The sequence below is a fragment of the Coloeus monedula genome (genome assembly GCF_965178545.1).
Source record: "Coloeus monedula genome assembly, chromosome: 2".
Taxonomy (NCBI): Eukaryota; Metazoa; Chordata; class Aves; order Passeriformes; family Corvidae; genus Coloeus; species Coloeus monedula.
The window spans coordinates 69,457,879-69,482,372 of record NC_138782.1 but is presented as its reverse complement, the minus strand read 5'-3'; the positions used below and the strand labels follow the sequence as shown (position 1 = coordinate 69,482,372).

The 24,494-nt window shown below is 39.8% G+C and overlaps 1 protein-coding gene across 5 annotated transcripts in view; it reads right to left on the bottom strand.

Moving 5' to 3' along the window:
- The window catches only part of FAM184A (family with sequence similarity 184 member A), a 74,236-nt gene extending 51,614 nt beyond the window's left edge, over positions 1-22,622 (bottom strand). For all 5 annotated transcript variants that reach the window (XM_082276690.1, XM_082276692.1, XM_082276691.1 and 2 more), the window contains exon 1: positions 22,296-22,622. In XM_082276690.1, the coding sequence (XP_082132816.1) occupies positions 22,296-22,463 (168 nt within the window). In that variant the 5' untranslated portion in view covers positions 22,464-22,622. The remainder of the gene's footprint in view (positions 1-22,295) is intronic.
- Between the last annotated feature and the right edge of the window lie 1,872 nt (positions 22,623-24,494).

Here is a 24,494-nt window from a genome sequence, read left to right as displayed (position 1 = left end):
AAAAAACACACTTTCACAAGAAGTTTATTATTAAAATATCCTTTATGCTATTCAACAGTCTTCATGTGTTAGTTCAATTTATGCCTAAGCAAAATTCAGTATTTTATTCCTTTAGGAACTCTAAAAACAGATACTGGGTTATTTTTACTACAGCAACTAGCTTTCCAAAGCATCTCTAATGACTTTTGTTTACAATTAATTATTTAGAGAATGACACTATGAAGCTCAACATAATTTCTAAGTATTGAGCATGAACAGATATCCACTAGCGCTCTACCTTTGGATAAGAAGAAATTTTTCTTTTTCACACTTATTCCTAAACACTTATAATTAATTTTCTGTAAAAGAAGGTAAGTCCGAGGCCATGCACTGCTCACCAACATCTACACTGAGATTAAAACACAGGGGAAAATTTCATTTTTTATTTTCAGGTTTCCTGATGTTTAATACCATATAGAGTACAGGTATAACATGTCACAGGGGCCCATACACCTAGAGTAGCTTTCTTCACGCTCCTAAATACCTGCTCCTCTGATGTGCTGATAATCCATTTCTACTTTCAGAACTGCCAAGTACAGACCAGTATCAGATGTAGCTACTTGACTTACAATCCTTCCTGGGTTTTGTTTATTTGTGTACGGCCCACACTGAAACATTAACTCTTTAATTGTCTGAAAAATCCTACTGGTTTAAAATATCCGCTTGCATTTTCAGCTCATCATGATTATAAATTATTACAGTGCCTGTACCTTAAAATTTAATTATCAGAAAAAGGCATGTCACGTTCCAATTAATCATGGGGCAGGAGATGTCCTCACCTGAAGAAGGCGTCCCAAGCATGCCTTGGCACAGGGACAGAGTGGTCAGTGTGGCCGAATAGCTCATTCATTCACTGTGGCCTGTTTCCTTCCTCCTAGAGTTGTACCAAACAGCAAATGAGAGGCTGCCTGGGAGCTAATTAGGAGCTTATGCTACCACAGCCTATCTTGGAAATACGTGCTTTGTCCAAATCCAGGAACAGGGATAGCCTTTATCAATCAGGTAACACAAATCAAAATCATGGCAGCAGGTAAAGCTACAGAGCACTCGGTAATCAGATTCAAAAAGAGGAGCACATTACCTGAACGTCTTTTGATAGCCCAACACACTGAGCAGAAAGATGAGAATGGAATTCACAAGTTTAGAAGCCAGGCAGTCAAGAGTGGTTTAAAGCTCAGGACTCAGGGCCAGGACACAACAATATGTGATCCTGAAAGTAATTTTAGCAATCAGTAGCAAACCAAGAAGGAGCTCACCCGTGACAAGAGGTCAAGTGGGCAATCAGGCCCTGTTGCTCCTTCTGCTCTAGCAGCTGAGTGCTTCCAAGACTGGGTCTCACCAGTGAAATACGACCTTAGGGGGATGAAAGGGGATTTGACAGAGGCATTAGCACATATGTGAGGCTCACAGAAAGAGATACTTGGGAGCAACCCCACTCCATTCAGCAGTCTTTGACTGAATACAGGGAGAAACGGCATCCTGATATGGTTAGCAGAAAACTCAGTGTTTTTCTTGTATGGTTATTTTGGATGTGCTGCAGAAAATGGAAAAGTGGGGTATTTTCCTCACCACAATAAATTATAATGGAACAAAGAAATTTAATAACTGTACCTTATTTTCTGAGGACGAAAAAGAGCAGATATCTCTTACAAATAAGTATCAAAATAAAATTAAAAATAGGAGGGAAAAGGAGGAAAAATTACTTGACAATATGGCAATTTAGATTTTGGAGAACAGTTGAAGCTGTTGTTCCTGCTAAGACTAGGAGAAGACTGAGGAGCAGAAAAAAGTGAGAATCAATGGTAGATACAACCTGCATTATATACAACATACAGACCTTATATCCTGAAAGCTCTTTCCAGGATTTTCACGGCAAAGTTACTTACAAAACAAGCAAATAATTTAAACACTGATGAAATAAAAGTTCTCTTTAAAAAGGCTTTTAAAAGAATCATGACCTGGCTGATACAACACTGCACCACCCAAATCAGGAAGAATTTCTCACTGAGAGGGTTGTCAAGAATGAGAATGGGCTGCTCATGGAAGTGGTGTAGACACCATCCCCAGAGGTGTTCAAGAAACAACTGCACATGGCACTTAGTGCTATGGTGTAGTTGATATGACGGTGTTTGGTCATAGGCTGGACTCGATCTTGGACGCCTTCTCCCACATTAATGATTTTATGCCTCTATGAAATATGATACAACCTTCAGAATATATCTTCAGCTGAGGCAAAAATTCAGGTGCAAAACAAGCAGATGTGATGTTCAACAAACAAGAAATACAGATTAAATGGGAAGAGCTATATCAAGATACTATCATAGGGCTATGAGAGATGGGTTGGTGTATTGGGTTGACCCTGAGTTGATGGACAGTCTTTAAGACCAATTACGCTTCTCACAATTTACATATTTAAACCGCACAGAAAGGCGGGACTTCCCCTTTGGTCGGAGCTCGCTTGCTGGGAGGTGGGGGCAGCTCGGAGCCTCCCGGCCCCGCCGGGCCGGGCCGGGGCCACTGCCCCTTTCCTCCTTTCCCAACGCTGCGGCACGGACCCTGGGTGGCTGGGGGGGGACTGCCTCAGAGCCACAGGCAGCTAAAACCAGCCATGGACTGCTCACAGCTAAACCCATCCAGCGCGGCTTCTGGGGACCGGCGGGTCCCTCTCCTCTCCATGCGGAGCCGGCGGAGTCAACGGGAGCCGGTGGAGCCTCCTGTCTGCAGCCAGCACACTTCGTGCTGAACTGAAGAAGACACCACGCAGCCAGCAGCACAAAGGGAGCGAGGCTTTCCCCACCATAAAGCCTGAACAAGAACACTCTTCAACATGGCGGCTTCAGAGTCAGAGAAAAAGAGAAGTGAGTCACGTGGGACGGAGCTGAGCATGGAGACGGGAGAAAAGAGGGCGGTGCCACGATTCTGGCGCGCAGCTTAAAAGAAACCTTCTTGCATGCCGTGGTAAGAAACTGTAATACCACAAACTGTTTGTCTCTTTAATCCATTTGAAGAACATGGGGGGATGGAGTATCTTCGTGTGCCTGTGAAGATTGTGAAGAATGCCTATGCCAGGCTATATAGTAGTAAGAGGCTGTTCGAGACTTGTGGCGAAGAAAAAAAGCTTTTGTGTGCAGGCCAAAAGAACTTATCCTTAAAAAGATGAATAACCCCATGTGATGGCCCATGTTTTGTAGTGTGAAGGAACTGTGAGATTTTTCATGGGAGAGATGTTCTACACACAGCAGATTGTTTGTTTCCGGGCGGATCTGCTGTTGGTGGCAGTTTGGGAACCACGTGCAACTGAAGAAAAAACCCTTTTTTCCCTTAAGCATAAGAGAGAGACTTTTCTAGAACTGGAACACTGACCAACATCCCATGTTCTGTTATCCCTTGTGTGAGCTGGGTAAAAGGAGAGAAGTGCTGGGGGGGGGGGGGGGGGGGGATTTGCATTAATTTTGTTTTGTTATTGTCTCTTTACTTTTAATTCTATTAGTAATAAAACTCTTTCATTGTACTGCAACTGTTTAAGGTTTGTGCCTGCTTTGCTTTTCTCCTAATTCTTATCTCACAGAAGGAAAATAAGTAAGTAATGAATATTTTGAACCAAAACCACTACATTTAATTGGTGTTTTCTGCCCGGTTTCGAACTCAACCCGCTACAGTTGGGTATTCAGTTCAGTAACACTAGACATTATCTCTAGTCAGTGGCCAAGATACCCATTAAAAAATGTTGCAGATGGACAGGCAACTGGCCAGATTGAATTAAACTAATTTTCAGGAGTAGAACACCTTAGAATTATCTGTACAAGCTAGAACTGAAACAATTTTTCCAGGAGGAAAAAAGTAGATGTGAAGACCTTGACAGAAAGACAAGAAGCAGCTGGATAGAAGTACAACTCTTTACTATAAACCAAATCAGGGAAGAGATCACCATTAGTGCTTTGTACGACCAGGCACTTAATCCCCCACTTGGCTACTACACGACATCTATTTCTGAGAGAAATGCTCAGCTGTTCTACACTGGCATTGCTGTCTCTAATGGAGTTACATAAGTTCACAGGATTCAGCAATCCAGTTCTGTACATTCACGTTGTGCTATTCTCAAAGCGACTGCTAAGCAATTTATTACCTGCGTGACTGAGACATTCAGTTTTGTTAGCTGCACATAAGTTTGCTTTCTGTGCCAAATTTAGTTTTGTTAATGGCACATAAGTTTGCTTTCTGTGCCGAAGTGTAAAACCAACTTGCAGAATACGTCAAAACAGAGTTTAATGTAAGTTTCAATCTCATTATGACACCAAAAATATTTTCATGACAGGTTTCAATACAACACAAGAATATTTTGAAGAAACTGTTACAAAACAGGAAAAAATTGTTTAGAAACAGCTTTAAAAGTTAGTCAGAATGGGAACCAATTCTAGCAGAAAACAGTTTAAATGTTTTGTAATGGCTCCTTGAAAATCAACCCTTATTTTTAAACTCAACCAATACTTGTAAATCAAGTTAAGTGGTACTAAAACTCAAACTTGCTTAAATGATACGGAGAGCTCTACTATACAAATGTTATCAAAATACAACAGTTATTTACAATGCCTCTAAGACTACTTCAGCACGACTTTAAAATTATTTGGTTCATCCCAAATCATCAGCATGGTTTCCGAACTACATTGCAGACAAAATACAGATGCCGTATTTCCATCTGCTTTAATTACTTGCTAGCTATAGTAAGTTGATACTTTCCTTTTCCGGTTTCTATATTTAGTATCATCAAATTAAATCCTAATGGTTTGTCAAGACACAGTTTTAAAGCTGGATTTTTTTTCTGAGACAATCTCATTCAGAAATTTCTCTCACTCCATCTATTTTTAAAAGGAAAATATACTTTCTAATTCACCAATTATTCCTTTTCTTAACAAAAAGCAATGCCATATTACTCCTTGAAAAAGCATCCACAGAAGAAAAACAGCCTTTTGGTGCAAAACAGGTACTGAAGAAGTGGGTTGTCTTCAGTAGGATCAAATACCTTAAAGGATGACATTCACTGACATTGAAGCAATGAGAGCCTAAAAGGATGAACAGAAGTTGAAATTTTCTGCAAAATATATTTCAATAACAAATCAATCACACTCAGAGAATCTCAATTTAGAGTGAAAAAAACAATCATATAAAAGGGGTAAGATTAGTCAGTAGATTCCATTTATTGTCTGAAATCAAAGCTTAAGTTTTTCCATTTTCAATCCTTTTTTTGAAAAGGCCACTGTAAGTAATGGCTAACCCAGTCATAAGCAATTATATTGACATAATTTATAATTTAAGTCTCCCTTTTTTGCTAGACTTGGCTAAATTATTCTTCATACAATCACATCTGTACTTGCACCTACTTAATTTTCATCAGAAAGAAACATTTAAGTCATGTAGTTATCTGTATTATGTAGAAAAATAAGTCATAACACTCAATCCAAATTCCAAAAAAATTACTGTCCCATTTCCTTCTAAATCTATTTCATTGCTTTGTCATTCAAGCTAATTTTCATTATAGCTCAAGACTAAAAACTTACTCTTAAATCTTAATCCATTCCACCTTCAAGTCTAACCCCCTATTAACTTTCACCATCCAAATGGTCATGTTTTTAAACATTTATTTTTCACTAGATGTTTATTATGAAAACCTTTCTGGTCATTGCCTGGTTTTAGATTTTTCCATTCATGGCTTAGAAACGTACAGCTTTTTAATAACTAAAGGTATGCAAGCTGAGTTGTCCTCCTTTTTAGAAAACCATAATTTTTGTAGAAGTACCCACTAATATTGGGAACTGACTTTAAATATTTAGAATGAAAGGGATTTGTTTTTTATTTTATTTGGCACGTGGGGAAGAAAGGAAAGGAGGGATGATGGAGACAGAACAGTAACTGCAGAAATGTAAAGTAAAATAAAGCATCTCCATTTTGAAATCTGCTCTAGAGGATATCCAAAGCAATATTTCTGAGCACCATCACCTGAAAATGTCACAAGCACTTTCAGATAATTGTAAATGAAGTTGACACTAAAGAAATATGATCTCTTTTCCTCTTAGTTTGCTTGTAAACCTGAAAGCAAGGCATAGTCAGCATTATTATCACTCATACATGCTATTCATTCTTACTGATGAGTCCTCAAGTGTTGAGCTGATGAAAGCACTAGTAAAAGGTTTTTTTTGTATTCAGTTTTCCCAAAAAAACAGCAGTACTGTATGACAAGCCAGAGAAAAGGTCTTCCCAGTTTCCTCTTCCCCATCAAAACAAAGTTCATTTCTGCACTCTCCCTGCCTGCAAATCTTTTCCTCTCAATGCCTGATCTATTTTGAGTTTTATTTGATCAAGAATTTCTGTAGACCCTATGCAATTCCAGTATCTAGTGGTTACTCCCAGCAGAACAGACCATGCAGATAAGAATATACCACTCAACCCCTATGGAGCAAAGAAGAAATCTTCACCAGTGTTTTGAAAAGCAGACTGGAAAACAAACCCACTTCTTGCTCATAATTGATTTTCTACTTTCCAGGCTTGTTTAATGAAGTAAAGGCATGGAGCCTTCCAAGCAAGTACGCAGCTATGCAGGAAAGAAATATTACTGAAAAACACACTGCAAGACTCCCAACACAGTATTTTTATCTACAGCATCTTTCCACTTTCTAGAAGGCATTAACTAGAAATCACCTCTGGAAGTTTTAATGCTAAGTGCTAAGTTTCCAGAATAAATAAATTCAATTCCAACCAGAATCATGCAATTTTTAATAACTGCAGAAGAATTTGAGCTACTTTCCCAGAAGCATCAGAAAGAAACTACCTTGAAGTAATTTCTCTTCCCTTCCTCTGGAATAAAATAATCCAGATTGTAACCAAAAAAATATAATCCATGTTCATATTAAAGACTGATCACTAATTCCACTTTTTAAAAAAAGTTTAGGTTATAGAAACAAAATCATAAAGTAAGCAGAAGGTGGCACAGTCACCAGTTAAGAGGCCAAGTTTATTTTCAAAGCCAAGCCCACGATGAATCTAGGACAAGTTTGTAGTGGCCTACTGGGATACTTTCCAGTAACCTACAGGTACCTATCAAGCAATGGAAAAAATTTGCAATTCCTAGCTACATCTCAGTATTTACACAATAATGACTATTAATTTTGACATCTGACACTCACAACTTACAGATTTGACACAGCAGCTATTACAGAAACACCATGTATACAGAATCATGGAAGGGCTGATGTTGGAAGACCCATCTGGAGGTCACCTAGTCTAACCTAGACCCTATGCAAAGCAGGGTCAGCTAGAACAGACTATGCTGGGCCTCACTCAGGTGGGTTTTGAATGTCTCCAAGGAAGACAACTCCTCAAAAATCTCTGGGCAGCCTGTGCCAGAACTTGACCATCCTCATAGTAAAAAAAAAAAAAAAAAGAAGTGTTTTCTTATGTTTTTGTTTGTGCCTATTGCCTTATGTTTTCATGAGACCCACTAAGAATATGCCTGCTCAGTCGTCTTTACTCCTCACCATCTGGTGTACACACATATTCATAAGATCCCCCTGAGCCCTCCCTTCTCCAGGCTAAACAGCCACAGCTCTCAGCCTCTCCTAGTATGACAGATGGTCCAGTCTCCTCATCATCTTAGTGGCCTTTTGCTGGACTTGCTCCAGTATGTCCAGGACTCTCTCCCATACAGGGGAGCCTTAGAACCAGACCCAGCACTCCAGGTGTGTTTCACCAGCACAGAGGAGAGGGGAGGGATCACCTCCCTTGAACTGCTGTGACACTCATTCCAGAACACCACTGACCTTCTTCGCCAAAGGCACATTGCTGGCCCGCACACAATTCGTGGTCTGTCAGGACCTCAGGGCCTTTACTGCTCAGCTCTTTCCAGCCAGTCAATTCTAGCCACATCCTTGCTGTGCTGCCCCAGATAGGCCTTCAAAGGAAGTTCCTGTTGGTGCATTCCTCCAGCCTGTCCAGCTCTGAATAGCAGCACAACCATCTGTTTCATCAACCACTTGTCTCACTTTTGTATTGGCTACAAACTTACTGAGCGGGTGTTCTGTCTCATCACCCAGGTCATAACAAAGATGTTAAACAGACTGGCCTCTAGGGCACATTGGTAGTGACCAGCCCTCAACTGGGCTTCACGCAGCTGACCCCAACACAAAGTCCAGAGGTTCAGACAGCTTTTAGTCTACTTTAATGGCTACTTGTCTAGCACACACTTGGAGAAAATTCACAGGCACATGACAAAGAACAGCGGAGATGTAACCAATTTTAAATTTCCTTAAAAAACAGTCCCACAAAAAAAAAAAAAAAAAAAAAGACTAAATACATTTTTATTGTAGTGTCTAGTCTATCTACTTAGCATCTGTGCAGTTCCTTTCACCACAAGTTTTCTAAACCATTCAATAAAAAGTGAAAAAAAAATTGTGTATGCTTAAGTAGGAAAATTGTAGTATCTCCATTAGAGACCTACAAGAAAATTGATGCTCTGGTAAAAGCATACAATTATACTGCTTTGTCCTAAAGCATCTCTTTTTTTCATTCATTCCATTAAATAAAGTAGAATCCTGAACACTCAGTCCAACAGCTGTACTTTCTTATTATGGCTATCCAGTTGAATACAAACTTCATCAGTGATACAATCTTCTGGAGAGCTACCCTAGTGAACATTCTTAAAAACTTGTCTCATGCAATTGCAATAAAGGCTTTTACTATTGCTTCTGTTTGGCAGCTGGAATACAAGGAGTTTATTTTAAGAGTACTTATATTGTAAATGATTTTCCAGACTTGCCTCTTTTACAATACTTACTTTATTCCACACAAAATGGGAGACATTAACTCCTATTCTTCAAGCACTTCATCATATAGAATTCTGTAGGTAAGACTGTTCAGAATTTTTCACTTCCAACAAAAATTCCCACACCTCAAGGGTCAGTCAAATAAGAATCTTCATCAAGACCTCAAGTTTCAGCTGTGATTAGCTACCCTAAGAAGAAAATCTGTGATAGCCAATATGATAAAGATGATTAAAGGAAAACCAAGTCTTCTTTCTTCAGCATCAATTACTTCCTTTCTTAAAATTCAAAAAATGAGAAAACAGTGGCAATCTTAAACCAAGGAATACATATAAATCAAACAAGTAGATATGCAAGAAAGAAAAAAAAAAATTACTGAGCACTTGTGTGCAACTTCACATTAAATAATTAGCTCAAGGCCTCCGGTGCATACAGGTCTGTATCACGCACCTGTCAGTTTATATATATTCAGTCTCATACAAACATGCTTAGTTCTGACTACTACTGCAAAAATCTTCCATTTTTTACACAAAAAGGGAAACAAAAAAAAGGTAAGTTGGTGGCATATTGCAAAATACACAATTAGCTAAGAGAAAAATTTAAGAATTATCTATACAACTAATACACAACGAACACACTGAGATATCATTCCAAGGCCCATTTTAAGACTATTCTATGTACAACGCAGGTGTCAATACACCAGCTGTAATTCAGTGCAATTATAACTCACGTCTTAACTTGTTAAGAGACAGCATGGAACAACTTGGTTTTCAGACTTAGACATTTAACAATCAACAACAACTTTGCTTAAGTTTTCCAATACTTTTTAAAAGTTGAATTTCAAATTTGCTAGCAAATGCCATTTAAGCTTTGGTTTGTTGGTGTGTTTTTCAAATCACTTTTACACACTAAGCACAAGTATCTCCAGCTACTGATCCACCACTGCTCCCATTATACAGTCAGGAAAGGTTCTAAAAAGATAAAAGTTTTTGATATTTAGCTCTGTTCTGTTTCCAGCAGATCCTCTCCTAATTTTAATCCATATTTTAAGAGAATTTCCATTGCTTTCTACTTATAGTTTAAGGGTTAAAGAGACAATACAGCTTCCAAAACAAAATCTCTTCCATGAAAGTGTAAGGTTTTTTCATGGTAAGTTCATTAAAAATGAACAGATTCATGCATAACAACAGAGCTATGTACATTTCAGAAATGTCTCATTTTACAGATAAAAAGTTAAACAAGTGCTTGTACTTGTCAGTTTTCCATAGTTTTCATTAAGTTCTCAGTATACCTCCTATATTTTGGGCAGTCTTCAATCACAGAACCGGATATAAAATACACCAGAACTCAATGCAGAGTATCCAACTAATTCATTGTGTATCCCAATAAACGTAAGTATTCATTGTCCATTCAACTGGAAACAACTATTTCCTCCTGTTACAGACTCATGTGGGATGTACTTGCAACCACAAATCAATACCATTGTGCTGGGATAGGTGTGCCAGTACCAGCACCCAGTCAAAACCCCTTTTCAGTTCTGGCAACCTCTATTAATCAGGTTATGCCAGAAACAAACGTTACAAATCTGTAGCACAGTAGCTTCAGAAAATTTCCCAAGACAGTTAAATCTTGAGAAACACACTGAAGAAAAAAAAAATAAATAAAAAAGATTTAGTGACAGATGTACAAATTCCCCAATCTCCTTCCCTATGAGAAAGAATCCCATTTACCCTCTAATCACCTATCTAAACTATAGCTGACACATCTGCTATATGACTAGACCTTAAATACCTGCAAGGAAAACAGGATAGACCAAGGGGCTATTCTCAAGTTGCGTTTGTCTCAGAGCTGCATTTCCTTTCAGATTTATTTCTTGAATATTTGCATATCTGATTTTAGCCGTTCAGGAACATAGATCCCTAGAGATCCTCATTCTACAAAATTATTCCAAATACAAACAAATGAATTTTGTCTCAGGAAAGTAATATTACGTTCAAAACTCCCCGAAACAAGAAGTAGTAACACCTAAGTGGAGGGAAAGAGTGAAAATGATAGTCATCTTACAAACACGTATCACTGTATTTGGTTAATCACCAAAGTAAGGGGTTTTAAGTAGTATGTTGTTTCAAGAGGCAATTTCCTCTTATTTAGAGGACTTGTGAACCAAAGATGCTTCGGGCAACATCCAGAAATAAAAGACATATCTTTAGTGAATTTTAAGACAATTGCATTTCCAGCTTCTTAAGACCCTTAAAAGGTAAAAATGCAGTTATTTTGGAACAGAATAAAACCAAATAGAAATCCTGTAGGAATTAATCCCTTTTTTGTTGTATATTCCCTAAGTCAGCTTTAGAAAATCAAACATAAACCCCTCTTTCAGAGTCCTGACAAAATTAAGAAAATGCTGCTGTTCATTCAAATATTCTCAAACATTTCTTAACTTACTAACTGACAGAACTCTGAAAAATACCAGTACCTGTTTAAATTTTCACTTTTTTGTCCTTTTTTTTTTTTTTTTTGATTCTGCCAGGTTTTTGGGAAGTCACTACAGAACAGCATGGCACACGCTTTCAGAGAAATTAACTCACTGCACTTACCTCCATAGAGTTCAGCAGAATCAATGTTATAGCTTGCCACACCGACTACATAAAACATTTGGGAAATCGTAGTTATATAAGCTGGGCCTCTAACGAGATCTTGCCACTAGGGAAATGTACTGGTTTGCATAAACCAAGTCAAACTTTGTTGCTGTTGACACCAGTGCCACTGAGGATAAGACGTGGAGGCAGCCCCACACTCGGTACCACAGAGAGCAGGGCTGCTGCCCACCCCCACAGCCAAGGGGCAACAAGGGGCAAGAGAACAATTCAACAGAGACCCAACACAGCCCATACACAAAGTGCCTGACAAGGCTCCTCTTCCCAAGAGGAGAGCCTCACAAGTCTCCCAAGAAAAGCACATACAGCCTCACACTTCACTAGATATATACAGATCATGTTCTTTGATAAAATTAGTTCTTGTAGGTAAACTTAAGACTACTCTCAATTCTTTAACAAAGCCACTGGGTTTTTATGCTTCCAAGACCAGAGAATTTTCTTTATTTCTTTCTGAAGCTTTAAAAAATTCTCCTTTTTTTAATAAGAATTCCTTTTGCATAGGTGAGAACAGATGAGGCTCAAGATTAGTAGTGAATGTAGAGTTGAATATAGCTTGTGAGTCAGGACTTTAATTAAGGGATCAACCTTATCAAAATTTCATACAGGGCCATACAGAAGCTAGAGTTTATGATCAGTATGTAATTTTTTTTATATCCTAGAGTGAGAAGTCATGTTACTTCTGTCTACAACTTTACCAAGCTAACAGATTTTTGAAAGCAGGAAATTTAATTTCCCTCGGGACCAGGGAGCACAGAAAGAAAAAAAAAAAAAACCCCAAACACAAAAAAAACCCCACAGAGATAAAAAACCAGACAAAAAAACCAACCACAACAAAACCCCAACCCGAAACATTTTAAAATTTCCATTAGAGAAAAAGAGTCTAGGACACCAACAGCTTTGACAAAAAAACAAACTAACAAACAAACCAAAACAAAAAACTCCAGCAACAAACACCCCGCCCTTCCCGCAACAATCTGGTATTTGAAATCTACTTTATTCTAGAGTATCAACTCACAGCTATGGAAAAGAACACAAACCAACAGAAGCTAAACTTGCTTCAGGCTCTTCACTTGTTCAGAACATACCTCCTAAAACAGTGTCTGCCCAAAATGGTAAGAATTACGATCTCATGCATTAGATATTTGGAGGCAAAACAGAATATACCTAATACACCAAACTGCCATATATACCTTTTCAATCCACAGTGTGGACCATTCACAAGGTGTGAAACAGAGCACAGAAATAAAGGAAGACAAGACAAAAATCATGGGAATAGAAACAATGGCCACAGAACACTTCCAGGTCAGCTCAAAGAATACGTAAACTGAGCTTTATGTCGAAGTCCAGTCTCAGCATAAAGCAAAGGGACATTAGCTTTTAAAAGAAAAAAACAGAGGGGGGGGTTGGGGAGAGGACTGGCTGAATTTTATGGCATATAACTCTAAGCTAACACTATAATGTTAGACAATATATGGAAAGCTAGTGAACAACCCAGACAAAATAATGGATCCAAAATTTCAAATAAATTTCTACCATTCTGTGTCACAACACATAATAAATTTAATTTAAATAATTTAAATTAAATTTAATAAATGAGCTATGTTGACAAGACAGGTTAATGTTGAGAAGACACACAGATGTTCAAGGTGTTTTGCCTTTTTTTTTTAGATATAAACATATAAGTTGATTAGTTATTACAACCAGCTACAATAAACTTTAAGTGTGAAACCTACACTTACAATTACATAAAACAGTTAAATTTTAAAAATCAAGCCTTTTCCCCAGTCCTTATTAAAGAAATAATTTCCCATTATCTTCATTTGTCAAATTTTAAAAGGACAAAGACAGTCATAGAAGATTACTGAAATACATTTTAGTACAACCCATCCAAACACATCAGCATCCACACTGCAACATACTAGATCTGAGAAGGCAGTGTCAGACAACCTTTACTAAAAGTTATAGCTTTCAATCATGTTGTGAGCAAAACCACTATTCTAATAAAAAAATCTTTGGATTATAGCACACCTGTTTTCTGAATACATTACAATTCAGGTTTATAGGAATTAAACTTCAGGAAACTGGCTGGAAAGATTCTCACAAAAATTAAAATAGAAAACTATTACTTCTCATATTCACCTCATACTACTTCTTGTAGCTAAAAGGTTGTCTTTCATTTAATGGCAGCATCTTGAAGAAGGACTTAATAAACTTTTTAACATTAGCTATTTTTAAAAGCTGTCATTTTGATACTAGTCAAGTGACAACCTCAGCAAAAGGTTCTTCTCCTTCCTCCTCCTAGCCTTCTAGATTCAGTTAGAAGAGCCTGGCTAAGGAAACAGAACCAGGTAATAAACATTAAGTAGGACAAGATGGTGAATAGCTTTAGACTGTTTTGTTTCTCCTGGTTATTTTTGGAATGCAATGCCTTTGGTTACTGGTATGACATCAGTCATTAGAAGAATACATAGACGCCTGGCTTACTACTGCCAAACTTGTATCAGCCAAGAGACATATACATCTGATTTCATAATGTTATGTTGAGATTTGCTGGGTTTATTTAGCAGCAAGCCAGCAAACAGTTAGAAAAAGTTAGTGACTATTTTAAGGTAATGCCCTCCTCCTCAATACAGTTCAAAGGAGAATGAAGCTTCAATGGAAAACTGGAAGGGTGGAAAACAGTAGTATCACTGAGAAAATAACTGTTTTTACGAAAGCCAAAGCCTGATTTCAGAGAATGAGTTACTGAAGTAATTTAAGTGCTTAGAAGCTACCCAAGGCTAGAAGTTGCTGTACCAAAACAATGACTTAGGACAAATAACACTTCTATGCATGTATTAGATGCAGTCCACCTCTAATTGTAATTCTAGACATTAAAATATAAAGTATGTGTAACCAAGAGGTTGCATGACAATACAGAAATATCCAAACATGCAAAGCAATGCTGTTGCCAAATACAATTTTACTGTGTTTGAAGAAAGTACAAAACCACAATGTTTAATATTAAATTGCAACCTGACTTCTTCTAAAGAAGTGCTAAGGCTGTCAATTTGAAACAAATTCTTTGCACATTCATATTTCAAATAACAACAACAACAAAAAAAACACCACCAAAAACCCACCAGACTGTCTTCTGCTGATCCATTTTTGTATGACTTGTCAAATCAAAACTCCTTACGGGATTGAGTACTTCAGAGTGCTCTGCCCATACTAATTTACAATGTATGAAGTAATTAATCTATAAATACCTTGTAGAGTTACAGAGTTCAACTACTGATTTCCTTTTTCAAATATACATAAAAGACTCTCCAGTTTACAACTTTTACATCTGAAGGAAAGCATTTCAGTATTGTGTTCTTAACTCTGAACTGACACTTTCATCTAAAAAGAAAATGGCAAAAGCCTTCTTTCATAATGCAGTACTTCGCTGAAAACAGTAACAACAACAGAACCCAAAAGCACTAAATATTCAAAATATTTCTTTTTTTTTTTGTAAGGTTTATATTGTCCTATATAAAAAGCAGCTAAAGGTTGGCAGATTTTAAACTTCATGGGTGTTGCAGTATCAGGTTTCATTTATGTCCTGAATGTTCTTTCTTCTTTAGTTTTTAAATTTTGACATGTTGTTAACATTGAAGTTTGTAGTAAAATCCATGTCTTTCAAGTTTTTCTTTAAATATCCTTAATGTGTTGATGTGCTGGATTTAACAGCCAAAGTACAGACCAGAGCAATAACATCTCAGTTTTCCAGCTCCTTGTAACTCTATATTATTTCATTATAGCAGTGAATAATAAACAAGAGGATGCATATAGAATCTTAGAATCATTAGGCTGGAAAAGATCTTTAAGATCATCAAGTCCAACTGTAATCCTAACACTTGCAGGTCCACCACTAAACTATGTCCCCAGCTGCCACGTCATGTTATTTATCCTCTCCCACAATTTATTTATCTCTTCATTTTTATTATTCTTTTGGATGGTTGTAAAATGAGGAGAAAAAAAACCCCAAATCAAAATAAAGCTGATATATGCACAAGTGTATTAAAGAGGCATTTTAGACCAGTAACATATGTGAATGTGTGATCAGTTTTTCAACATCACACTTTCAGTTACACATGCATATGGGAAATATCTTTAGAACACTAAGTTATCAGTGGCCTCAGAAGAACTCTGAGTTACCAGTCAACCACTAAAACTATGTGGGTGGAGAGCAAAGGAATTAATTTGAATATTTTTTTAATATTAAAAATATTTCGTTCTTGTCCTCCTTCCTTCTTTTGATGTCTTGTGATAAAAGACTGTAAAGTCATTGACCTAATTCACACATCACAACACTGAGCTGTAAAATATACCCATATCAGGCCAACATAGAACCCCTGCAGTCTCACCTTATAGGTTTGCAATGATAATGAAGTGAAGAACCATTTGAGAGATATATGGTCCTTATTAACTAAACCACCAAATTCTGTAATTTTTGTCCTACAAAACATGGAAGCTAAGAAAGACCTCTTCAGGTCTAAACGAGAAGCCACAGCTGCTTTAAAGCAATTTGTAGTGCATCACCTAGGAAGTATTCAGATAAAGACAATAATTGATGATTTTACTGAAGTTCTGAAGAAGATATGGAGAGCCTGAAAGCTCTAGTTACTTCTTCTGAACTATACCAGATAGTATTAAAGACATGACATTTTTACCCAGTTCCATCTTTCTCCTTATACCATCATGGGTACAGAAAACTTCTCTTCTGTGAATATCCATTGCTAAGACCATAATTACTGCAGAATAAGGACACGGTTGGAACACCACATGGAAAGAGTCTGACAGGGAAGACTGAGAGACTACACTAGCATGATTAAAAAAAGAAAAATCTTGAGATAGTTAGACACAATATTTCTGAAGCAAGTTTCTCATTTCCTATCTAAGAAGTCTGTCCCTTCTTAGAGGACTTACTTCAGCTATCTTTGGAATAATTAACACAAAACAAAATTAAATATCTCCAGAGAAATGTAAATTAATTGAATATCTAATATTACATTTTCAGATCTTTTAGTCCTTGCTACTATTTTTAATGTAGTAACATAATATCTATTCACACATTACCAGTCAGAATAATATGAAAAATACTGACATTAAAATATGTACTTAAATCACACCCGCCTCAAAATTTCAGCTCTTTTCATGCAGTCCTAGAACTGTTACAAATACTGGCCTACTGCCAGTGTTAACACACATTGGAGAGATGACATAAGGCTGCTTAAAAAGCTAAATCTCAAGTTTTGTAGAAACTGTTAATGGCATCAACTACAACATGATGACAGCTAACATCAAAACAGTTCTACAGGGATTTTTACATTCTCATGTCTTCCCTGGTTTTAAGGGCTCTGTTTTTAAAGTTTTCTTATAATTTTATGCACAATGAACTTTCTGCAAGAGGTTTAGTTGTTTTGTTTCCTGAAGCAGAATATTTCCAAATAAAAGCTGACAAAGTTTCACTGGAAACATTTTGTTAAGAATCATTAATATAAGTTAAACCTTAAAGCTCTTCCTTCCACAGAACTGCATTCTGTGATAGCTGAGGGACACCTTTAACCATCCCAGAAAAAGAGTACATACAATAAAAAATATAAGCATCTGAATTAAAGATCATCAAATTTGCTCTTCAGTCTTTGAAATAAATTTACTATCTACATCCCCTAGAAACTGACTGGATTAACAACGACATTAATGTCTACTGTCTAAGTACTTCTCTCTAACACAGGAAGACAGAAGGAAAATAAACGATTTTTTTTTTTTTAAGTAGTTTCCCAAATACAGACAAGAAGCTGTTGGAAGAATTAAGAACAGAAGTCAGGTCTCAGGAGTCTCATATTCTAGTTTCTTGTTTACTCAAGGATGATGTGTCTCGGTTAACTTTGTTAACGTAGTCCTCGAACTGAGTTTTCTGGAACCTTTCCAGAACTGAACCATCAACCTCTAAGTATGTACCAAGGAAAAACATTAGTGTTTTATACAGTTTCTTTTTATTAAATAGACAAAAATGCTAACTGTAGGGTAGAGATCATCTTCATGGCACTTATAGACTCTTCTTCCAGAATCATACAGTACTTTGGGTTGGAAAGGACCATAAAGGTCAGCCAATTCCACCCCCCTGCCATGGGCAGGGATACCTTCCACTGCACGAGTTTGTTCAAAATTTCATCCAGCCTGGCCTCAAACATTTCCAGGGATGGGGCATCCACAGCTTCTCTGGGCAACCTGGTCTAGTGCATCATCACCCTCTCAGTAAAGAATTTCTTCCTAGTATCTAATCTAAATCTATCCTATTTCAGTTTAAAGCAAATCCCCCTTGTTTTATCACTACATGACCTTGTCCAAAGCCCCTCTCCAGCTCTCTTGCAGCCCCCCTTTAGGTACTGGAAGGTGCTCTAAGGTCTCCCCAGCACCTTCTCTTCTCCAGGCTGAACAAGCCCAGCTCTCTCAGCCTGTCTTTATAGCAGATATGCTCCAGCCCTCTGATCATCTTTGTGGCCTCCTCTGGACTTGCTCCATCGCCCTCTGATCATCTTCTGAGCTCTTCTCTGGACTTGCTCCAGCAGGTCCACATCTTCTGTGTGCGGGGGACCCCAGAGCTGGACACGGCACCCAGGTGGGGTCTCAGGAGAGTAAAGCAGAGACAGAGAATCAGTTCCTTTGACCTGTTGGTCACATTCCCTTGATGCAGCTTTGGATACTGTGTTGGTTTTCTGGGCTGTAAGAGCACATTGCCAGGTTATATTTTCTCATCAATCAACACTAGCAGGTGTTTCTTTCTCATCAGAGCTGGTCCAGTTAATATAAAATTTCTGCAACAAATATCATACAGCCAAACCAATACTGAAGATTCTCATTTTATAATCCCAGCACAAATCATGCAGCTATTCTGTAGAAGTCAAAGATTTATGTTGATGTCACAAAACTTGCACAACAGACTTTACAGACACACTTAGGATATGGATTTCTCAATCAAAAATGCTCAAACTACAAACTACATCAGAAAGAAAGAAAGAAGAAACAAAACAAAAAAAAAGCAACACCCCAACAAATCCAGAATGAGAAACAAGCCACTTGAACTCTTGTGAGACTCGTGAAAACTAATGCCATACTCTCCTACTGATGTAAGCATAGCAGCACCTTGCTTTTTGTTTCTAATCCAGTTGTCTTATGCAAACTAATTAAATATATATGCATATTTTCATCTGCAGCAGGCATAATTCAACACTGCATTAGCATTCCTGCATGCAGTAGTACAAACACATCTATGCAATGTCATAATCACAGTTTATTTCTTGTTGGCTTTAATCTTTGTGTCAGATGCTACTTTATCCCAAACCGGCACACAGATCTTCCGAAACACCGGAAAATAAGGAGCTTATACTGAAGAGGAAGGCCTAAAATTGCTTCAGTTACAAACTACCACAGTCTTTGAACATAGCTTGAAGTATCATCTTGGTTTTTTTAGACCTGCATTTCTAACCATTTGTTTTAACTTCCCCTGTGAATTAAGCATATTAAAGTTAAATCAAGCAAGTCTTTCTCTCCCACCCAAAAGTAAAAATATAGTTAAGCACTTCAGAAGTGTTTTGCTTAGCGAAAAGGATTCATAACTTATTTCGCCTCACTCTGAATTGCTGGTTAAATCTGGTTATTAAACAAATTTCACCTTTTACTTTGTGTTTCTGTATTGTTTTGACTAAAACATCGGATTCTCTTTAAGTAATGCAAAAACATAACTGAGGAGTCCTAATTTTGGAATTTTGCATTTAATTCATGAGTGACCCTCATCTTCTGTGGGGAAAGCATTTTCTTCTGCTCCTACTCACAGCTCATAATACACACTGCACAAGGATAGGCAAAAATAAACTATGGAGTCACATTTCTTTTGTCAGAAGACAGAAGTTGTCTGGATAACTCAACTGTGTGCATTACTTTGACAATGAATATTTAGATTTCCTTTCACCCCACTATAATGGTGGGTTTGTTTTGACCTGATGAAGTGCCTTCTGCTCTAAACCCAAAGGGAGAGTTAACACATCTTCAAGACACTCTTAGAGAAGAGCTGGAACAAAAATTAAATAAATGGGGACAACAGTTGAAAGATGTGAGAAGTATCTTATATAAGACATTAAACAACTTGAGAAGCACAATTAAGAAGTGGTACTCCTAACAATAAATTCCCAGACTACTGAAGAAGAATTCTATGCACATCTGCTGGCAAGCATTTGAAAAAGCTAGAACAGCAGAATTTGGTCAACGGACCTTAACAGAAATACTCTAAAATCTTTTTGCAACTTACTTCAAGGAATCTTCTGCAAAGTTAAGTTAATTCTTCTGTGAGAGTTAAGTCTCAATTAGGGAAATAAAGTTTTTTATGTTTATATTTTTCCCCCGTAGCCTGACTCCTTTCTCAAGGATTAACTTCTGCAGCCACTTATCAAATCAGGCTTCAGATTCTAGAGCAGATTAGAAAGTTTAGATCATACTTTACCCAGAAGTTTCTATAATTCTTTTAAGCCTCCCTTCCTGAAAGGTCAAGTAATAAACAGAAATGTAGGACCTGAGCCCTCTAGCTACAGAACAGTCAAAATGTGCACCTCTACCTCAATGAAATTCATTTTATATAATACCTTTAATCTTAATCCTAATTGTTAAAATCTTAATTTTATTGCTGAAATAGGTGCAAGAGACGTATTTTTATATACACCCTGGTTTACATTTAAAAATACTATTATTCACTCCAGACCTTCACTCAATAGAATGATCAACTGATTTTCCAAGCTTTCTCCCTAAAACTTGAAAACAGAACACACAAACTAAAACACTGCCAGAAGTCACTGGGAAACATACAAGACTCCAGTCCTGCAAAAGTCTAATTCACTTGTAAACTCCTTGTACAAGCACATAGTTTGCAATTATTTAAAATACACAGCAGAAAACAACTCAGCTTTTATTTTCACTAATCTGAAATCTTTGTCAGGACAGACTTGCACACAATATATAGAATTTTAGATGAACCCTACTATGGATCATAAAAAAAAAGAAAAAAAAAAAAAGGAATTTACTTTCACTCTCTTTACATTTTCCAGCATGTGAGTTCAAAATATTTCAGCACCATGCATTTAAATCCATAATTAACTCACATCCACCTCAAGATATCTGACGCATAATAAGTGAGAGAGCACAGGCTACATGTCCAGTGATGTGGAACTCATGGGTAACACACAAATGACTTCACATCAGAATTGGAATGCTATTCCTGAAATAAACTATAAACTGCTGGGTAATTTCCTAGAGAAAGTAAGGGAAATATATCAAAGGCACACACACACAGATATAAGTTCTTCTTCTTTGACTTTACATATTCACCCATGCCTTATGGTAAGCCTGAAACACATTTAAGGTCTCCAGGTGCTTTTTACACCTTTTAGGGAGCACAAATCTGTAGTAACATCTTTAATGTTTTAATTCATTATTTGTATGCACATGGAGCAAAACCAAGGAGATTCTTCATCTTACTATAGTCCAACTTTTCTCTTTATGCAATTAGTGTTCCACTGATGTTAACATCAAAAGAAATTGGACTTTGAATTCAAGGACAAGATACCCCTCAGCCATCAGCTTTCCAACACATTAAGGTGCACGGTGTGCCACGATAAGTACTATTTTCAACTGGTCAATGGTGCATCAACTGTACATAAATATGAACTGTCTCCACTGTGAGACTGCCAGCAGTCTTCCTTCTCTTCACTCTTAGTTCCAATGAAATGTCACCTTCATCCATTTTAGCATACATGTTAAGAATACTGGCAGTTCCCACAGTGGTTTAAAAATACCTTTAAACGTTCCAGTTATTAAATTCCTGACAAAAATTACTTCTGCTTTCTCTTTAATAAAAATAATCTGCTTCTCATTTCGTCAATAATGTTATTTACCTACATCTTGAGCTTCACACGAGAGATTACAGCACCAAAAGAATGTCTTAAGTTATTCTAAGTAAATCACAGCTACAGCCACATCTGAAACATTGGGCCTACCTGCCGTAGCAATAGGCTTTGAAAACACCTCCTAGCTTGACTCCAGCCTCTCACAAAGATACAATGTATTCTCTAGGCTAGGGATGACATAATGAAAACTGTTCAACCAGCAATAGCAGACCAGAAATTTTCTCACACTTCACCCTCACCATCTAAGGCATTTAAGCTATTACCAGACACCTTAAATAACAGCACTTCAGCAAGGGGAAGGCAAGCATCACTTGAATTTCTCCGTTTAAAGAGACTCGGAGAAGGGCTTAGAGCTAGAAGAGGAGCTACAATTTCCACAGAATGAATAACCAGCACCAGCCCAGCAGCCAGGGATCCGTTCCCGCACACCAGGATACCTGGCTGTGCCAGGCGGGATTCGGACACAACTAGCGGGATTCGGACACAACTAGCGGGGGCCGGTACTGCGGCAGCTCCCGCGAGCGGCTCCTCGCCAGCCCCGCCGCTCCCGGAACGCCGGAGCTCTCCCCGCGGGACCACGGCGCGCTCCTGCCCGCGGCGACCGGGTGATGCTCCCGGGGACCGAGGGCGCTCCAGGCTCGGCCTCCGGGATACAAATCCGGCCGCATCCCACCCGGATTTGCCATCAGCCCCGATAGTCTGTCCCTCTCCAGGCCCGTCGCTGGCCACATAAAGGCAAGCAGTGAAGGGAAACAGAGCGGAGGAGGAAGACACCGAAGGCGGCGGAGGACCTGACGCGCCTCCCTCACCTTCGTCAGCTGGGCGATCTTCTTGCTCATTTTGAAGTGCAGGTCCGGGCTGTGCTCGGCGCCCAGCCCCGCCTGTGCCGAGCCCGAGCCGAGTTTTCCCGCGCCGGGCGCGGAGCCGCCGCCGTAGCCGTGCTGCGGCTGCTGCCAGCCCATGCCCGGGGTCGCCATCTTCACCGCCCGGCTCCCGCCGCCGCTCGGGCTCCGCTGCCGCCTGCCTTACCGGGAATCGAGCCCAGCGCCCCGGCCGCGATCCACTGCCCGCGGCGGCTCCTCTCGCCCCGGGTGCTTCCTTCGGCCGCCGCCCCCGCCGGGCTGCGGCGTCAAAGCTCTCGGGGACGCTGCGAGAAGGCGCGCCAGCCTTTCCTCTCCTGGCCGCGCTGCCCGGCCCGTCCTGCCCGGCGCCGGGCGGGGGAGGCCGGCGGGATGGGCCGCGGGCGCTGCGCGGTGCCGGGGCCGCCGCCGCGCTGTTTACGCCGCGCGGCCCCGCGTCACTCGCCGGCCCCGCCCGCGCGCTCCCCGCCCGCGGCCGCGCGCGCCGCCCAGCGAGCGGGGCGCGCGCCGGGCTCCCCCTTCCCGCCCCCGTCCCGGGAGCCGGGAGCCGGGAGCCGGCCCTTCTGCGGGAGGGGGCGGAGAGAGCCCCTAGGCCGCGGGGGCCTGGGCGCGGCGCGGGGCAGGGTCGGGGTTCACTCAGCGCTCCCCCTCCGCGGCCGGGCTCGGGCCGTGTGCGCCAAGCGCCCAAGGCTTCTCCTCGTGGGAAGCCCTGAGCGTGTGGCGGAGGACGCCCAGGGCAGGGCACTACGGTGCGGGGTATGCGAGTGGATGGAGCGGGTGGGGTGCTGCTGGTCCCCGGGCTTGTACCGGTGTGAGCGCAGGACGTGCCGTCCTCTCGCAGCAGGAGGTGGCGCGGGCAAGGAGCGACTCGAAATTGGAGTAGGTAGCCCGGGACTGCACAGTTAGCTCGGGTTTTGAGGGAAGCTAGGGGTTGGCCTCTTCTCCCAGGCAATTAGCGATAGGACGAGAGGATGTAGTCTTAAGCTGTTCCAGGGGAGGTTTAGGATGGACATTAGGAGGAAGTTCTTCACAAAAAGAGTGATAGATGTTGGAATGGACTGTCCAGGGAGGTAGAGGAGTCACCATCCCTGGAGGTGTTTAAGAAAAGACTGAGTGTGGCACTGAGTACCATGGTCTGGTTGACAAGGTGGTGTTCGCTCATAGGTTGGACCCGATGATCTCAAAGGGGTTTTTTTTCCAACTAAATTGATTCTGTGATGAAACGCTCACAAATGCTGGGGTGACCCGGCCAACGAGTTGGGAGGCATCCAGCTGAGCCGGCCGGTCTCCCCTGTGCCACAGCCGCTGCCTCTGCAGCGCACAGCCGCGGGCTGAGGGGCATGGAACGAGTGTCCCCGCCAGAGGGGATCCACGGCTGGACTTAGCGTGACCCTTAGGTTGGGTTTGACTGCTCTCTTTTTCAGTTCCCATCCTGTGCAACTCCTGAGAACTGCCACCCTCTTTAAGAATTTAACATCTCCTTGCTAGGCTCTGGCCTTGTGAGAATATATATATATGTATTAATGTGGTTGGACACATCTGATTCCCTGATTAACAGCCTCTGCACTCTTCTTTTACAGAGTCCTTGGTACTCTCTGTTGAGTAGTTTATCTTTTCACTGCTATTTTTCTGCTCTAAAAATCTCTTTGCCTGCATTCAGAGGTATCAGAGGCAAACCACAGAAACACACAGCTGTGGTTTTCAGCAATGTTATGGAGGAAAGCATCACTTAAACTTTACAAATCATAGAAGTAGGTGGAATAGTAACGTATAAGAAGAGATCCAAATTACAGAGCAATGTGCCTCACTTGCTAATAGAGATTCATGCTTATATTGTATGATAAATAACCAACTAAACCTGAACTGCCAGTGCAAACCTGAGGTCATTGGGCAAATGAGGTTCTTTGATGCATACACTGGTCACTGTCCAGAAGGCACAATTAGATGTTGCTACTTTTGTACAGATTGATTGTGAGAGTACAAGAGAAATACTTGCATCGAGTTCTGCAATTTAAATGCATCAACACACTAGAAAGGGGTTCAAAAAGGTCCGAGGTTCTGGGAAAAGTCTCGTATAATGAAAGAAATAATTAACCCAAACTATTTTGAATAACAAGGAGACTAAGAAATAATTTAATCCCAGTTTTA